At 44.8% G+C, this 18,865-nt stretch overlaps 1 protein-coding gene across 50 annotated transcripts in view; it reads left to right on the top strand.

The window, feature by feature from the left end:
• Positions 1 to 16,779, top strand: part of SORBS1 (sorbin and SH3 domain containing 1) — a 233,151-nt gene extending 216,372 nt beyond the window's left edge. For 20 of the 50 annotated variants that reach the window (XM_069568110.1, XM_069568102.1, XM_069568093.1 and 17 more), the window contains 4 exons: positions 7,278 to 7,337; positions 7,916 to 8,106; positions 11,560 to 11,672; positions 13,454 to 16,779. In XM_069568110.1, the coding sequence (XP_069424211.1) occupies positions 7,278 to 7,337; positions 7,916 to 8,106; positions 11,560 to 11,672; positions 13,454 to 13,521 (432 nt within the window). In that variant the 3' untranslated portion in view covers positions 13,522 to 16,779. The remainder of the gene's footprint in view (positions 1 to 7,277; positions 7,338 to 7,915; positions 8,107 to 11,559; positions 11,673 to 13,453) is intronic. The other 30 variants (XM_069568141.1, XM_069568135.1, XM_069568131.1 and 27 more) reach the window with 3 other exon arrangements.
• The last annotated feature ends 2,086 nt before the right edge of the window (positions 16,780 to 18,865 follow it).

Genomic DNA, 18,865 nt, shown 5'->3' with positions numbered 1-18,865 from the left:
GAGGGTAGCATTCGAAGCAAGCAAATAGCCTAGCTAAGCCCCAGGGGTAGGAATGTGAAAGGGCAGGTGAGTTCTGGTTTGGGTGGGGCTTCTGGGTCCACAGGTGGGTAGAAGGGGCTGTGAGCAAAGCTTGGAGGGCTGGTCGGTGCACATGGATACTGGTCAGCACCTCCTCACAGTGTCTGGCCATCCTCCACAGGTCCTGTGACCCTTGCTAACTGGTCATCCGCATTCCCTACTCGGTGCTGGTCCCTGTTCTGCTGCTTTCTTTCTCCTGAGTCACCTGTCCAGCCCATCCCACGACCCCCAACTCTGCAGCCGTGTGAGCACTTCCTTGTGAAAGGGTTTGACTTTTTACTCCTTTGTAGACTCCCAGCCTGATGTGACATTGGGTCGGTTGCACATGTTTTTAACTAGGAATTCTCTGAACAGCAAAAGGGAGTGAATGAGGGGCAAGGGGCATTTAGGGGAAGCCAGGATCAGTGGGAAGAGTGCTGCATTCAAAGTTAGGGTTCCTGGGCTCTATCTCCTGCCTTGCCATGAGCCTGCTATGTGTCTCTGGGTGAGTCACTTCCCTTCTCTGGCTTCACCATCCATAGACAAAAGATCCAGACAAAGCTGACTTCTTGTTAGTTTTGATAATCTCTGATTAACTAAAAATCCTGTGTGAATTTCAGTTACAAGGAAAGAGAAGAAAAAATACAAAATTTTAAGGAAGGGGGTTTATAATAGACCTGTGCACCTTCATAGTGGAAAAATAAGTGTTTTCCTTTGTTTTTTGAGGGACAACTAATTGGACAAAAATATACAAAATGCCCAAGAGTTTGGAATTATCAACCAAGTTCTTGGGTTTTGTTGAGCATAATTTTGGCTAGGAAGATTTAGGACAGTTGGTCAAGAAAGTGAAGGGGAAGATGGTCTTGGGATTCTCCAGCATTCATCAATATTTTCTGAGCCTTCCCTAAGAGAGAAGCACTGTTCTCTGACTAGCCTCCAGACTTGGTTGTTAGGAGCTTCTAAACTGGTGTAAGAGATCTTCATAGAATTTTTGACTTTAAAAGAAAATCTTTAAAGTCACTCTAGTGACTTGTAACATTTTCTGGATCACAGAACTTTTGAGAATCTGAGGTTAGCTGAGTCTAGGCCAGGGGTTTGGGAAAGAGGGTGGCACACACACAGTTTTGCCTAATTATAACAGTATAATCTGGGGGAATAATTTTTAAATAAAAATATTCAGGAAAGCTCTGTGTCCTCAAAGCTTCTGAGAAGCACAAGAACAATACTACAGCCTTAGAGAAAGGAGAGCGGGAAGGGAAACAGGACAGAAAATTTACATGGAAACTAGGTGAGTTCCCTGAACTAAGATAAGAAAAAAGGTGTAGGCCTGCCTTGAGCATAGAAATCAGAAATAAAAGGGAAAGCACGTGATACAACTTACAAGAATGAAAAGGAAATTTAAATGTTAAAACACCTACCTAATAAGGGGAAACATTTTCCTTTGACTCACTGAGAAGGGAAATCTCTAAATATACACAGAGTGTTCAACAATGTTCAGGGTGGGGAGAGACGCTGGTTGCAGTTCTTAGAAAAATCACCAGCAGGTATGTATACGTTCAATAGTCAAGGCCCAGGGAACTAAGACCTGAAGTTTCAATATCCACCCCTAAAAGAGGTGTTAGGAGAGAAGTGGAGGATTTCAGTAGAAACCTAGCTCCTGCCAGCTGCAGAGCACGGGGTGAGCTAAGGTGGCCTCTTGATCAGCACATCCATCCAGCTATTCGGATATCTCCCTCCAGCAAAGCATAGCCCGGCAGATCAAGCATGATGGGAGGCGTGGGACCTGGAGTCAGAGAGACCAGGGTCCAAATTCTGGCTCTTCACTTCCCAGTTCAGACACACTGGGTCTTAGTTGTATAAGATGAGGTAAATATTGACCACTTTATTGAGTTATTATGAGGAGTTTGTTTATTGAGTTTATTGAGTTAAATGAGGTTTTCCGGAGATGAGCATGTAATTGGGACTCATTACATATTGTGTGATATCGAGGTAACAGGGAAAGGAAAAGTAGTTTATCCTCCTTACTCCATTTCACCTAAGAGAGGAAGATGGGGTTGGAGGAGAGAAGAAAGTAGAAGATGGAAGAATCCTTTTACTGGATTGTTGTCGTTGTTTGGTTGCTCAGTTGTGTCTGGCTCTGAGATCCCGTGGACTGCAGCATGCCAGGCTTGCCTGTCCTTTACTGTCTCCTGGAGTTTGCTCTAACTTATATCCATTGAGTCAGTGATGCCATCCAACCATCTCATCCTCTGTTGCTCCCTTCTCCTCTTGCCTTCAGTCTTTTCCAGCATCAGGGTCTTTTGCAATGAGTCGGGTCTTCACATCAGGTGACCAAAGTATTGGAGCTTCAGCTTCAGCATCAGTCCTTCCAATGAATATTCGGGGTTGATTTCCTTAAGGATGTGCTGGATTACTCACACAAATCCAGAGTTTAGCAAATTTAGAATTTGCACCCTGTACATTAGTGCTGCTTCTTATTCTCTCACCTCGAGTACAAAGCATCCTCTTGCAAAGTTTTGGTGTCTCTGTACTTGGACACACATTTGGCATCAGTTGTCTCATTGTTTTAGGAAAGAAACAGACCCCGCCACAGACTGTATGAGAAGGTTAAGCATGGAAGTGTAGTGCTGGCATCAGGTTCAAATTACATCAGAGCTTGTCTGTGGACTGATCTGCAAGGAGACTGAGTCTAGGTGGTGAGCAGTTGAACCGATTGGTTATCATTTGTTTTGTTTGTAAGCTGGGTTCTTTTTCTTAGTACACCCAAGAGAAGGGCTCAGGGGAGGCAGACTGTTCTGCAGATCTGCCGAGGTTTCCTAGAGCCAGGAGCCCGAATCACTCATGTCTCCTGCCTCCTCTGGCAGAGTCTGCCTGTGGTCCTCCAGGAGCTGTGGCTCTTTCTCTGCCATCAGGGCAGCCCCTTACCTCCCACAAAGCCAGAAGGGAGCCCTCCAGACACCCTGGAGGCTGCAGTCAGAGCTGCCCTCCACCCCATCTCCAGTGAGCAGTGAGGAAGTGCTGCTCCTTCTAAACCAGGTCAGCCCGGCCCAGTCTTTGTTCTCAGTTCATGGGATGCATGCACACTAATGACTACATGAGAACTTCAGAGCCAAAGAGGATATTTATGTAAGTCATGCCCAAGCCTCTTATATTACTGAGAACGTGAAATCCAAAGAAGTGAAGTATTTTGCTCAAGTGACAATGAATTAGTGTGACGTCTGTCCTGGAACCCTCCCTTCCAGTCCGGTGTCCCCTGGGAGGCCAGCGTTAGTCACCAGAGAGTTAGGGTCTGAGGAAAGGAGACCGTTTGGAGCGGCTCACCACCTCTGAGACTCGTGACACTCCTAGAAGGGCTCTAGGCCATGTGGAGGTGGGGCTTCTCTGTCCTGCCCACAGCTCCAGGACTTCCTGCTGGCCTCCAGCCTGTGGACATTTTATTTTGGGCTTCAAGGCTTTGGCAAATACCCAGAGCTGGAAGAGAACGCTTAGTAACTCACAGGATCACCAGGTGTTTTTTTGTGGATCCAGAGGGATTAACAGCCCCCAGAGACCAGTGTCGGGTTTCTGAGGGACTGCTCGCTGTGAACTGGAGGTGGAAGGGCAGCAGGGACACACACAAGGTTGCTCTCTTGGACAAATGAGACACAAGCTCCAGGCCAAGAGGGCCAACTTGTGTGTGTCTGCGCAAATATGGAAGCAAAGCAGTTTCTCAGTCAGTAGCTATCACCTGCTTACTGTTGATGGGGCTATGCAGGGTGCGCTGGGGTGGAGGGGGTGGTGGTTCTTTTTCTAAACATGTGAAAAACTGGGATGTATTTCCAAGAGTCTGAAATGTCCTTAGCATGAGATAATAGTCCTTTTATCCCGACCCCTGGCTGAGATTGTGATTAGAACTTTGTCTGCTTTGGGGCTTAAAGAAGGGTGTACACTGAGACCCAGGGAGGGTTTAGAGCAGCACTGGCCAGCAGGAATACAACATGAGTCATGTATGTAATTTAAAATTTTCTGGTAGTAAAATGGAGTGAGTGAAATTAATTTTAGTAGTATATTTGACTTATTGACCCAACATATCTAAAATAGTATCATTTTAATATATAATCGGGATAATTGTTGAGATATTTTAAATTCTTATACTAAGTTTTGAAATAACTTTGTAAAAAAAAAAAGTCTGAAAGTCAACAGCCTTGAAAATAAAGGGGAAGTCCCTATGGTGGATATCAGTGGTTTCTATCTCCAACAAGGATCCACATGCCATACCCACTCACCCCCTCAAAAAACTGGTTTACATTTCAGCTTTGTGAGATGTTTAGTTTAAATCTAAGGAATGCATTTAAAATAGGGAGAAACTGAATCTTAGCTAACAGGATAAATATTTACCTCACCTTCTTCCTTCATTTATTCCACAGACATTAAGTAGGGAACCAGTCACCTCTAAGGGAGGAGTTAAGTTTGTACTAGATGTTAAGTGTGTCCAGATGTGAAGGCTGCAGTGATGATTATCCTCTGGTTTGGCTGTGACCTGAGTCCAAGGAACGTACTAGCTGGGTCAGGATCCCTTTTCAGTACTATTGGATTCTTGAGTTAATAACTGGATGACATCATTACCGCACACTGCACCTTTTACACAAAGTATTCAAGAAAAGTTACAGAAGTGGGAGAAGCTGGGTGTTGCTATCATTCTTACCCCAGCCCTCCCATTACCAGCTAAGAGGGAGGTGGTGTATGGTGATTAGACCCTAGAGTTTCAGTACCCCATAGCTCTGGCACCTTGTGAAAATCTTCAGACTTCCCTGAACCTTAAACTTTCTTCTTCTGCCCCCTCCCGCCCCCGGCCCCCCCAAGTCCAAGGGTGAGTATGAAAGTCAGGTTAGGTAATGGACCTCTATGTGCTTTGAAAGCAACTTTAAAAAAATTTAAAAGATGCTTTACAAAAGAAAGGGATAATAAGCTATCAGGTTCTTCATAATATATCTGATTCACCAGACCTCTTTTAAAGTGTGAAATACTTGCTGTGTGGTTGATCCCAGTCATTCCTTTGGGATTAAAACTGATGCTACAGTGCTTCGGTAAACTGGAGGTCATGTCAATAGACTGTACTACACTTGACCTGAGGTTGGTAGGCCACCAGCTGGAGGTGGGTAGGCCATCAGCTGGAGTTTGGAAATTTTTTTTTATGAGAACTTTTATTTTCATGAGGTGTGATCCAGACCAACCAGTCTTAGCTCATTGTAGCTAAGGAACCTCAGTGTTAGACACATGAAATGCTCCAGAGCCTTGCTCCCCAAAGTTGTCTGTGGACCAGCAGTATGGGCATCGCCACGTAGAAATGAACACCCCAGACATGTCAGACCAGAATCTGCATTTTAACAGGATCCCAGGGCACTCTGACAGTGCTTTACAGCTTCCCCTGTGGCAGTTATCAATGCAACCTCAGCTTGAACAGCTGCTGGGACCGACAACCGCTTCCTCTCAAGGCAGCCCTTTCTATTGGACAGCTCTCACTTTTAGAAAGTTTTCCCTTCTGTCAAGTCAAAATCTGCCTGTAGAGATCACCCACTCAGGGATGCCACATAGAAGCTCACATTGTAGATGCTTGGGAGTGTCACTGTGTTACACAGAAGCCTTGATCCAGAGGCTGGATGGGCAGTGAGGTCAGCTCCCAGTCATCTGGCAAAGGCCTGCAGGTTCTGAGACATCTAAGGAGCAAACCCCTTGCAGTTCTCTTTTTAATTGAGTTCTATCTCTTCTCTTAATCCTGCCAGAGACCAAGGAGGCTGGTTTAAGAGACTGAGGTTTGGAGGGGTTTGGAGAACTTGAAGCAGTTTTTCAAAGAATAAGAGTATGGAAGAGATGTCTGGAATGGAAGTTGGCCCCACAGGGCATGCAAGTGGATGGGACATTTACAGCAGAGGGGAATGGGAAGGGATGGTGTGGTGGAGCAGTGTTAGCTCTTGCAGGCTGTGTGACATTGAGGAATGCGCTAAACCCCTCTGAGCATCAGCTTCTTAGGATTTAAAAGAATATGGGATGGGAACCCTGTCTTGCCAGTCTCCAGAGTTTCTGTGGGACTCACTGAATATAATGTCAATGGAGGCAATTAATAATGTGGGAAATGGTTCAAGGATGAAAGAGAAAGTCCAACGAGATAGTAGATGAATCCAGGAGACAGGGCTTCTGCTAACTTGTTGGATGAGCTCAGCGAAAGTGCTCAGTGTCTCTGGGCCTTCCAGGGAAACAAATGGTCATACACTAAAGATCTGAATGCTCTTCTAGAAGGCCCTGGAGTTGCTGTGGCCCATCAGTATTATTGCACGTAGCCTGGAGGGTTTCTCCAAAGATGGCTCTTCAAATGTTCAATTAGGGAGACTTCTTAAGAGTTGGAATTGAATCTTCTCTGGGGTAAATAATTCCCAACACTCTTCCAGTGAAGGGCTGGCCAGCTCTACTATAGGATTGTTACTTAAAAGACAGGTCTGCTTGGCCTGATTGCACCTCATTTTCATGTCATCATGTAGTACCTGAGCTGGTGAGTGAAGAGTGATGGTTTCTACTGCTGTGTCAGGACACACGGTCCTGTTTCTGTAAGCAAGCCCTACTCTATGAGAGATCAGAACTCATCTATCTCATACTTAGCTGGAATGTATCATTTACAAGTTTTTCCTGGGAGAACAGCCTTGTTTGGTACACCACATACTACCAGGGAGTTTTTTAAAATGTTACTGTCTTGTTTGGTTTTTACAAGTACAAGAAAATGGCATACCTGATAGTTTTATGAGCCTGCTTTGCCAGAGGAGGCTCCCTGTCAACAAAATAACTGGAACGGGCTTTCAGTACATCAGTCCTTTCATAGATGCTTACCGCTAAGAGTGAGGGGACCGGCGTGCGTGCTCACAGAGGGACACGACTGTCCTTAAGGCAGCCCTTCTGTGTCTCTTCCCTGCCAGTCTGGAGTCCCTGTGTTGTTCATTCTCACCTCACTGCAGCCATGCTCCCAACTGCCCATCTCATTGCCCGGATGCTTGCTTCTAACTCTGTACATTGCATTTTCTCCTCTGCACCCACCGTGTTGTCTTGGAAACTCGGTGGCCATAGGCCACGAGTATCCAGTGTCATCGAGTGTGATGGTGTGGTATGTGTATTTGCTCACACTTTTATTTTTAATCCTTTTCAATGTGACATCTGCTAAAATGTCTCCCTTATAATTTGCTTGGTGATCACAGCCTTCTCATCATTCATTGAGAGCAGGACCTGATCTCACAGAATCTGAAAAGAGCTATGTGGTAAGATGCTTACTGAATATGACTGTAGCTTTTCTAAAGAGAATTCTGACTGATTTCTAGAGTCTAGACTGGAGTAGACTGGTTGACTCACAGAGCCATTATTTTTAAGAATTTTATGGCTATTGTGGTAGAGAGAGCGATGCTAGGCTACCCTCTCCCCTCTCAAAAAAAGGCAGAGGAATTTAGAGACTATTTCTACTCTGCCTACATGTGGGATTAATATTTTAGTGCATGATTGGGGATACATACTTGCATCTCTATCTTGAAATTACTCCATTTGTAACGGTTACTCACTAATTACAGGCCTTTATGCTGCTGCCTTTTTAATTTAATATTCATACTAAATCCCAAATTCTTCTGTATCTTACCTGTTTTTTCCATGCTTTCGCCTGGATCCCTCCTGCACTCCACTACTGGAATATCTATTTTTTTTAAACTGGATCTTCAACTCTGTTGTTTCCTTGGACTTACGTGCTTCGTCTGGAATGTTACATCTCTTCCTCTCTTTCTTTTTTCTTTTTTGTCCCCATGTTGACTGTTTTATGGGGGTTTCTGGATATCTCGGGGCCACCTCACAGGAAGCAGTTTGCAATGAGATCATAAACATTGCCGAAAAATCTGTTCATTACTGCAGCACTGTTTCTCATCCCCTTGACTTTCATCACAAGGTATCCCCTTCTGACAATAAATCATCTTTAATCATTTCTCAGCAACCTCAAGCCCAGCAGCGAAGAGTCGCCCCAGACAGGAGTCAAACCTCCCAGGATTTGTAAGTACACGTGGCGAGCCTTGGTTCTTGCATTGTCTGTAGTCTGTTGGCCTTAGGAAGTGGGTCATTGACTGGCTGTGGGAGCAGCCATTTAGGGGAAGTGAACCCATCACTCCCAGCTTCTCTGAGGGCTTCTAGGTACCGCTGTTTCCAAACAGCCAGTGTGAAAACAGGTGGGGGGTGGATCAAGGCAGTCAGGGCCTCTACAGGGAGGGGAGAGGCAGTAAGGAGGTGTGACTGCCATACAGGGCAAAGGGGAGCTGGGCTAACTGGTTTCATTCCTAGTGTCGTGAGAATACAGAGGAAGCAGTGTTAATCTTGACTGGAGATAAATGAATAGGGTTGATCCATTCCTTAAAAAAGGAGAATATTGGATATCTCCTATATTCCATGCACAATGGTGTAAGCTCCATCCACAGGGGAAGGGGGTTTGGGAATAAGCATTGAAAGACAAGTTGGATTTGAGAGTTAGAGCAAAGAGGTAAAAGTCTTCCTAGCCGAGGAATCCAAATGTACAAAGACCCAGGGTAGGTGTTGTGTTTGGAGAACACCAAGAGACCCCTGTAGCCACAGGATGAAGTTCAGGGAGGAAATGGAGATGAAGTTCAAGGGGCAGGTTAGGACCAGACTGTAGAAGCCAGAATGCAATAGAAATACATTTGGATGTTAGTCTGTATCCACTCAGGAGCCAATGAAGGATTTTAAAATAAGGAACATACTTGGAGTTCCCTGGCTATCCAGTGGTTAGGACTTGGTGCTTCCCTGCCAGGTCACTGGGTTCAATCCCTGGTCAGGGAACTAAGATCTCACAGGCTGCACAGCATGGCCCAAAAATATGTGTGGAACACGTATCTGATTGGATTTTGTTTTGGGGAGATAACTTGGACAATAGAATGGAGGGTGGATTTCAGAGACAAAGGACAAAGATAGTAGTTTGGAGATATGAGTACGGCAAAAAGTGGTGCGGGGCTGAGCTTGGACAGAGTGGGCACCTTGTGCTTGGAAGTATACAAGATTCCCCAAGGAGACAGGGGTAAAGCGAGAAGAGAATGAGGATGGATACTTGGGGAACCAGCCTTTAAGGCCACAGAGTAGCAGCCGGCAAGGGACACTGAGGCGGAGCAGCAAGAGACACAGGTGAGGGTTTAGGAGTGTTCACTGGTACTGAACAGAGCAAGAAGGGTGTGGTCAGGGGTGCTCCTGCCTCAGAGAGGCCGAGGAGGGTAAGAAATGAGAAACGTCCTCTAGGTGGCAAGTTGGAAGAGTCGTTGGTGATCTTTGCAGTGACAGTGTTGGGTGTAGGAAGATGTTCTGTTAGAAAAGGGCTGACGAGTCAGTGTGATGCTGAGTGGAAAGAGCTAGGGGATGGGGGGCTAGAGAGTCAGGGAGTAGCACAGGGCAGGGGAGGTGTTTACAGGATGCAGAGGCTCAAGCACTTAAGGAGGAGTTGACAGAATCAAAGATATGAGAGAAGATGTAAGTCAAGGAGATAGCCCAGGGGAGGGAGCTTAGCCTGGCCAGGAGCAGGGACCCTTCCTTACACATGGAAACAGGGGCAGGAGGGGAGGAAAGTTAAAGTTCTGCTCAGAGTCGGGCACCAGAATTGGCAGAGGAAGTGAGGGAAGGACTCTATAGAACTGTGTCCCTGTTAGCATGAGGCGTGTCCAAAATCAGAGCCCACTAGGGACCCAAGCCGCAAGGTCACAGGACTCTGTGCAGCCAGTCTCCTGCTATCTGGGGTGAGAGCAGAGAGGCAGGTAACAGGACTAACCTCGCGGAAATGAGGCAGGCAAGGAAGTCACAACAGTGAAGGGGCTGAGGCACCGTCAGGAGTCCAGTTTGGGCAAGAGACAGCAGGCAAATACAGAAACACCGAAGTGTATTCAGTTACCAAATGGAAGTTCATCAGTGCCACTTCTTCCGCATTAGAGACCTAACTTCTGGCAGACAGATGCATCTACCAAAGTCTCACGATATCTGGATAAATATGGAAAATTAAATTGCCCCTTTGGCTTGCTAGCAGAGGACAACGAACCTCTTGTTTCTGGAAACTGATTCCGCTTATTTCTAATCCCTCTCACCCACACCCTGGAATTCACTGATATCCACTGAAAGTGGTAGAGGATTGGCTCATTTGGAAGTTTTGCCTGCTACTGTTATGTTTCAAAGTATCAAGTACATAGAATTGTGAACTGCTAGGTGTTTCTTAGTGAAAGTGTGATAGTCGCTCAGTTGTGTACGACTCTTTGCAACCCCATGGATTATAACCTGCCAGGCTCCTCTGTCCATGGAATTCTCCAGGCAAGAATACTGGAGTTGGTTGCCATTCCCTTCTACAGGGGATCTTCCTGACCTACAGGGGATCGAACCCACATCTCTTGCACCTCCTGCATTGCAGGAGGATTCTTTACCATCTGAGCCACCAGGGAAGTCCCAGTAGGTTCTTCTTAAGCATTTGTCAAAAGAATAAATGAAAACAAGGCTTTATTTGTTGCCAAAGCAGGTATCGATTTCACAAGTAGTCCAGCTTTGTCTGCTGCTGCTAAGTCACTTCAGTTGTGTCTGACTCTGTGCCAGGCTCCCCCGTCCCTGGGATTCTCCAGCCAAGAACACTGGAGTGGGTTGCCATTTCCTTCTCCAATGCATGAAAGTGAAAAGTGAGAGTGAAGTGGCTCAGTCATATCCCTTAGCGACCCGATGGACTGCAGCCCACCAGGCTCCTGTGTCCATGGGATGTTCCAGGCAAGAGTACTGGAGTGGGTTGCCATTGTCTTCTCTGCCAGCTTTGTCTAGAGCCTGTCAGAACAGCACAGACTACATTGCCTTAGGCCAACTAGCAAGTAAATAAAAATTTTAACCCCAAACATTACTGGGATAGATATGCCTTGAGGAGTTTTAGAAAAATGGCATCCACATTTCAAAGCAACTAATAAAATATGTGTTGGCATGTAAAGAAACTCAAGGTAGTATTGCTAAACAGTATGGTAACTGGGATATACTTTAAAAAAATTATATATATACACATGACAATTGCTTCATGCTCTCCAATGTATGTGACTAGGATATAATCTCTGTCTCTGGACCTAAGTAACTTCTGATTATCCTTGACAATCTACACATGTTATCTTGTGTTAAGAACTTGATTAACTTTCAAGGGGGAGCATCTAGATAAAAAAAGCTGGGCTAAAGCAACCAGATGAAACTAAATGAAAGCACCAATCGTGACTCGCTTCTCAGATTCTCCATCCCTCTGAATCTTAATTTACTTATCACATGTTGAATGGATCTCCCCTAATGCTAAGTTATTAGAGAAAGAGCCAATAAAATACTTTTTTCCCCACTGATGAGTAGGAAACACTACCCAAATGTTGATTTAAGCGAAACAGGTTTTTAAAACTCATTTAATGCCGTCAGCATTTGAGTCACCTACTAATCATTTTTTTGAATTTACAGATTTAGCTACCAAGCATTGTATAGCTATATACCACAGAATGATGATGAATTGGAACTCCGAGATGGAGATATTGTTGATGTCATGGAAAAATGTGATGATGGGTGGTTTGTTGGTAAGTGATATCGCGCTTTTCTTATCTGTTGTGTACTGAAGGAAAAACCTGGAGTGATGAGTCACAAAAAGACTGTTCTCTGCACAGAAGGAGAGCTGTCTCAGTTCCTATACCACTGTCAGAAATGCTGGGCCACCCAGTATAGGTTTGTTCTCAAATCAGTGTGGATGATAGTAACTATGAACCTGAAGACCAAATATGCCAACATCGACTGCACAGAAGGGCAGTTGCTAGTTGCATTTATTGAGTTCTATTTGTATTTTTTGGGGTGGTGGTGGGGGGCACTGCCTGGCTTGTGGGATCTTAGTTCCCAGACCAGGGCTTGAACCTGGACCCCAGCAATGAAAGAGCCAAATACTAACCACTGGACTGCCAGGGGATTCACTGTTTCTGTTTCTATTGTGCATCTGTCTGTCCTACATTTGGAAATTTTAATTTTTAAAACTCCTGTGGAACAACACAAGAACATGTGCATGTAGGTTTCTGCCATGAAGTGCAAGCATGTTTGTAGAGAGTCTGAAGACCTCATTTACTCCAGGCTTCTAATAACTTTAACCAAAGCAATACCTGATGAATTAAAGGAGTCACCTTTATAGGATAGAGCAGAGAAAGATCAGAATTTGAAATTCTGTAACAAAATAGATGCTTAATAATACTTTCTTACTGAAGTTCTTTCAACAAACAGCCTGTAAGACAAAAATAGTCCTCTTTTCACAGATTCAAAATCTTTACCATCTCAGTTCCCTGCAGCCTCCCTGACCATTGCCTTGGGGCTTCAGCTGTTCTAAATGGCCTTAGAATCCCAGGGACGGCAGAGCCTGGTGGGCTGCCATCTATGGGGTTGCACAGAGTCAGACACGACTGAAGTGACTTAGCAGCAGCAGCAGCAGCTTTGACACATTCTTCTAGGTATTTTAGTTTGTACAACAACTCCAACCCAGTGATAGTGGCTGCTTGAAATGTGCCCAAAGGATTCTGAAGCCCTATCCAAGCCAACTGGGGAAAGGATGCAATGATCAAATTATGCTGTCTGCTGATAAGAGTAATGATGATGCAACATCTGTCTGCCGCCCCAGCCTCCAGCTTTAGGGAAAGTCCAGTTTCTAAGACTCTGCGCTCCCAATGTAGAGGGCCCAGGTTTGATCCCTGATTAGGGAACTAGATCCTGCATGCTGCAGCTAAGACCTGGAGCAGTCAAATAAATTAATTTTAAAAAGTTGATTACTTGAAAAAAAATTCCAAGGGAAGGAGCTCGATTAGGGACCCAGCAATCCTGGACGTGAAACAGTCCAGGAAGGGCTTTGTGGTAGCTCAATGTTCTGGAATCCTGGATGAGGTTGGTAGCAAAGACATGGAGTCAATTTGTGGCATAGGCACGGGCTTAGGAGAGACATTTCCTTTCACTGTGTGGTCATATCCAGAGGGCTTTCAGAAATGCCACAGTTTCTAAGTCCCCCTAACCTTGGTGAGTTGGATAGCTGTCTTCATTCTTCCAGAAAAGAGAAGTCCTGGAAGAGCCATGGGCCGGGAGTCTGAAGTCCTGGGTTTAAAGTCTGCCTCTCAGAGTTTGGGCTTCCTCATCTGAAAAAAATGGGAGTGTTAAATAAATGTCTTGCTTATCACCCAGCTATTCTGCAGCCTAAACGAGATAAGATAGGGCAAAGTGATTTGGAAACTGTGTGTCCTTCTACAAGCTTTAGGATTGTTATCAAGGACTCTCTCTCTGAACTCAGTTCTGAGTCAGCCTTCTCATTGTGTCTGTGTTTTTTTGTTTTTAATAGGTACTTCAAGAAGGACAAGGCAGTTTGGTACTTTCCCAGGCAACTATGTAAAGCCTTTGTATCTATAAGAAGACTGAAAACTACAGAGATGATTTTTATTGGAGGACGAAGCATAATTCATGAATTGGTCTCTTTATTTAAATGTTGAGTCAGTAGGAAAACTAATGCAGTGGATAAAGTAAGAAGCAAAAGAGGACAGAGAAGTGTTGTATTTAAAACCTGAGCCTGTCGAAGCTTACTGCGTGTATCGGACAGGGCTGAACCATGCAAAAAAGAAATGAAGCAAGTTGGTATTTACTTAGCTGTTTCTGGGAGCCATGCCAGCCCTGCCCTCCTCTTCCCAGCTTGGGTAACCTGACTGGCAGCATGGTCCCAGAAAGCAGTTAAGCCGGAACTGCCTTGTGCTGCTTCAGGCTTGACCAGCTTTGGCTCAGAAGGGTCATTTAGCCTGCAGGTGCTCTGGGAGCACCAGGCAGATCCCCAGCCATCCTCTAAGGTTCCACACAGACTCCCCCAGTTGCCCTGGAGCCTCCTGGTCCCCTAACATTGCTACAGATCAGTTGGGGCCACCGAGGCAATCCCTAAATAGTGGTGGAGACCCCAAACCCAAGGCCAAGTCCCCCACTGGAGGTAGGTGGGGAAGTAGAGGTCAAAGTAGGCGCCCCATGCACTCAGCATGCATGCAGCTTTACCGTTGACACCCCTGATGTTCAGACAGAAAAGCACACAAGGCTTGCCCCCGGAGCAGGGTGGTCAGGCAGATAGTTCCATTTGTATTTCCAGGTGATTAAGGCGAGACGCCTGTAGCTCTTGAGGTCCCCTGCCATATGGCTCCTTCCATATCACTGGCTTGTATAAGCAGTCACTTTCAGGGCAGCATAGTGTCACTTATAGAATGCCATTTCTACCCTTGCTTTTCTGGATTGTTTTAGGCTAGGACAGTTGGGGGTTGATAGGCTTGTTCTTAGAACAAGGGATGGTGTTCAGTGACTCAATGTAATACACACTGATGTATACTGGATGCCTGGGGCCACCAACAAGCAAGGCGTGCTCCAGGCCTTAGAAAGGGTTCACCACGTCTCCATTTTCACCATGTCTCCCCCGAGGAGCCCAAGGACCACACAGAATGTAGGAATCCAGGGTTCTGAATCCTGACACACCCTGTGAGGCTTCTCTTTAGAAGGTGCAGCTGCAGTGGCCCTACATTTGAGGCTGTAATTCTGCTACTTTCAGGAGGCCTGTCTTTTGTAGAGGGGCCAGAGCCAAGGAGGGAGGCCTCTGTGATGCCCAGGGTGTACAGTCACAACTTTATCCAATTCAAGGATGTTTATCGACCTCTGTTAGACACCTTGGAGAGATAAAGATAGAAATGACCCATTTTCCTGCCTGCTGGGAACTCAGAAGTAATTGGAGAGACAGACACACAAAAATACTGAATCAAGAGAGACTGCGATATGTGCTAAGAAGGGTGTGAGAGGAAGAGATGAATTTTCTCTGTAGGGATCCTAGAAAGCATTGTCATATTTCTCTCTCCATTAGCTCACTTTTGAACAACTAGGATGCTGGAAGAACCTTTGTCAGAGGGTAGTTTGTGGCTGGAAATATTTAGACCTGCTGCCAGGGTCTTTTAACTCTGATCCTCCCCACAAATCCACAGGAGAAGCAGTTCCAGGTTGGTAGGGTTGCGTACAGGACTCCTGGCTCTCCGCAGGTAGCTCAGAATTGGCCTGAGGTCCCAAAGTCTGGAATCTTTCCAAGTGGGCAAAGTTCATCTTCAGTGCCTCAGCTTCTGTCTCCACTACTCATCTTAGAACCTCTGATCAGCTGACTACCCTTCAGACAGCCACAGTATCCTCACTCCCTCTCCTTCAAATCCTGCTCTCAGGAAAGCAACTGCCACTGACTTCTTCACACTGAAGTGTAAATGACAGATGAGAATGTGTTACTTCTTCCCAGAAACATTGGTTTTTAACTAGAACAGATCACAGAGCCTTAATTCCAAGGGGAAAGGCTGTGGAACCAATGGTGGAGGGTGGGGCTGGGGAGTGCAGGTAAGGGTGGATGAGCTTCCTGTGTAGAAAGGGACTTCTTGCTATTCCTTAAGTAAGACTCATTGCTTTGGAAGGTCCACCTCACCATGCAAGGGCACTCTGTTTCTGTCCTCCCCCTTCGAATATAGACCCCGTGCATATCCACATACACTTTGCACAGCAGCGTTTCACATGTTTTGGAATGTAATTCTTATATTGGCTAATGTGTTTCCTAGTCTTTCTTAGATGCAAACCATAACACAACCTTATCTGTTTTTTGAGGGGGTGCATACTAAGTAGCTTATTAATTTTGAACACCTCTTTAAATACAGCTAGAAAATAAACCAATTTGTAAAGCCACATTTGCATATGATGCCAGCCTCCCAACTTTGTATATCTCTGGAATCCCAGGTATGCCTCACCAGTTTGCCCATCTTTAATAAACTCATCTGTTAAAATCTGCATTAAACTTCAGCTGCCTACATACGACAAAACAAGGAACAAAGGGTTCCAACTGCTCCTTTGTCTTCACACATTTAGTAATACAAAATACCTATTTTTATGCTGAGATATTTATACAGGTTTATTAATCGCAAGTGTAAGTAACTGGTGGCATGCCCTGCAACACATTTTAATAGCTTAGCCATGCTTCTGGGTAAAAGCAAGCCCCACACTACTTACCTTTTGCAGTCTCTCTGGGATCAGTAAGAGAAAAAAACACATGCTTAAGAAGTGGGACTGTAAATATGTATATTTAACTTTGTATAGCCCATGTACCTACTTTGTATAGAAAAATAATTTTAAAAATCTGAACTGAAGGGGAGGGGGGTATAATAAGGAAGTCATGAAGTTTTTTGCATATTTAAATGAAGGAATTCCAAAAAACTTACCTGCAGGTTTTTAGCAAAAAAATACCATTATAAAGTGTTATAATTTTAAATAATCATTCTTTCTGGGAGAGAAAGTAACTGTTTTCTCAGTTATAGTGATTTTTTTCTTATTTGATTTTTTTTTTAGCAGTCCTATTTATCTGCAGTAGTAATAAGTCCTATTGCTAGGTTACTACAAAAAAGATTATATTCTGAAAGAAAAATAACTGACATTATATATAACCAATTAATTTAAAGTATTGCCATTTAAATTACACACCAAGAGCATGTACCATGCAGACACAGATTTTTCTGTTCATCTATTTTTCTTTATGCGGTGGATCAATTTGACAAATAGATGTTGAATTACTACATTGGCTGTACATAATATTTAATAAACTTCATTCAAAATTGTGTGGCATATGCATATTCTTACCATTTATTGTTTCTTCCCTTCCCTTTCAAGTTTCTCAAATGAAGCTTATATTCACTGCTTCAAAGGTGCACACTCATACCGGGCTTCCCCCGAGAAGGCAGTAAAGAATCTGCCTGCAATGCAGGAGACCTGGGTTTGATCCCTGGGTTGGGAAGATCCCCTGGAGAAGGGAAAGGCTACCCACTCCAGTATTCTGGCCTGGAGAATTCCATGAACTGTATAGTCCATGGGGTCGCAAAGGGTCAGACACAACTGAGCAACTTTCATTTTCACTCTCCCTCTGAAGACACCACTTATTCTACTCTCAAGAGGCTAACTCCATTTTGCCATTCTTTATAAAATTTTGTTCTGATTATAAAAGTAATGCACATGTCTTTAAAAGCACACTTCAGTTCAGTCGCTCAGTCATGTCCAACTCTTTGTGACCCCATGAACCGCAGCACGCCAGGCCTCCCTGTCCATCATCAACTCCCGGAGTTCACTCAGACTCACATCCACTGAGTCAGTAATGCCACCCAGCCATCTCATCCTCTGTTGTCCCCTTCTTCTTGCCCCCAATCCCTCCCAGCATCAGGGTCTTTTCAAATGAGTCAGCTCTTCTCATTAGGTGGTCAAAGTATTGGAGTTTCAGCTTCAACATTAGTCCCTCCAATGAACATCCAGGACTGATCTCCTTCAGAATGGACTGATTGGCTCTCCTTGCAGTCTAAGGGACTCTCAACAGTCCTCTCCAACACCACCGTTCAAAAGCATCAATCCTTCGGTGCTCAGCCTTCTTTATAGTCCAAATCTCACATCCATGCATGACCGCTGGAAAAACTATAGCCTTGACTAGACCTTTGTTGGTAAAGTAATGTCTGCTTTTTAATATGCTGTCTAGGTTGGTCATAACTTTCCTTCCAAGGAGCAAGTGTCTTTTAATTTCATGGCTGCAGTCACCATCTGCAGTGATTTTGGAGCCCAGAAAAATAAAGTCAGCCACTGTGTCCACTGTTTCACCATCTATGTGCCATGAAGTGATGGGATTGGATGCCATGATCTTAGTTTTCTGAATGTTGAGCTTTAAGCCAACTTTTTCACTCTCGTCTTTCACTTTCATCAAGAAGCTCTTTAGTTCTTCCTCACTTTCTGTCATAAGGGTGGTGTCATCTGCATATCTGAGGTTATTGATATTTCTCCTGGCAATCTTGATTCCAGCCTGTGCTTCCTCCAGCCCAGCGTTTCTCATGATGTACCCTGTATATAAGTTAAATAAGCAGGGTGACAATATACAGCCTTGATGTATACTCCCTTTCCTATTTGGAACCAGTCTGTTGTTCCATGTCCACTTTTGTTGCTTGCATACAGCTTTCTCAAGAGGCAGGTCACGTGGTCTGGTATTCCCATCTCTTGAATTTTCCACAGTTTCTTGTGATCCACACAGTCAAAGGCTGTGGCATAGTCAATAAAGCAGAAATAGATGTTTTTCTGGAACTCTCTTGCTTTTTCCATGATCCAGCAAATGCTGGCAATTTGATGTCTGGTTCCTCTGCCTTTTCTAAAACCAGCTTGAACATCTGGAAGTTCACGGTTCATGTATTGCTGAAGCCTGGCTTGGAGAATTTTGAGCATGACTTTACTAGCATGTGAGATGAGTGCAATTGTGCGGTAGTTTGAGCATTCTTTGGCATTGCCTTTCTTTGGAATTGGAGTGAAAACTGACCTTTTCCAGTCCTGTGGCCATTGCTGAGTTTTCCAAACTTGCTGGCATATTGAGTGCAGCACTTTAACAGCATCACCTTTCAGGATTTGAAACAGCTCAAACTGGAATTCCATCACCTCCACTAGCTTTGTTCGTAGTGATGCTTCCTAAGGCCCTCTTGGCTTCACATTCCAGGATGTCTGGCTCTATCTCCATAGTCCAAGCCATCTTCTCACCTGGGTCATTGCAATCCAATCACTTTCCAGCTGGTCCTCTCCCTGCTTCTACCCCTGACCCCTCTTAGTCTGAACAGAACAACCAGTGTGATCCCTCTGGTGGCTGCTCCTCAAGAGTGGTGCAATGACCTCGAGTCCAGTGGACACTGACCTGCCCTTC

Source organism: Ovis canadensis, chromosome 22 (assembly GCF_042477335.2).
Source record: "Ovis canadensis isolate MfBH-ARS-UI-01 breed Bighorn chromosome 22, ARS-UI_OviCan_v2, whole genome shotgun sequence".
NCBI classification, from domain to species: Eukaryota; Metazoa; Chordata; class Mammalia; order Artiodactyla; family Bovidae; genus Ovis; species Ovis canadensis.
This window is presented reverse-complemented; position numbering and strand designations above follow the sequence as displayed.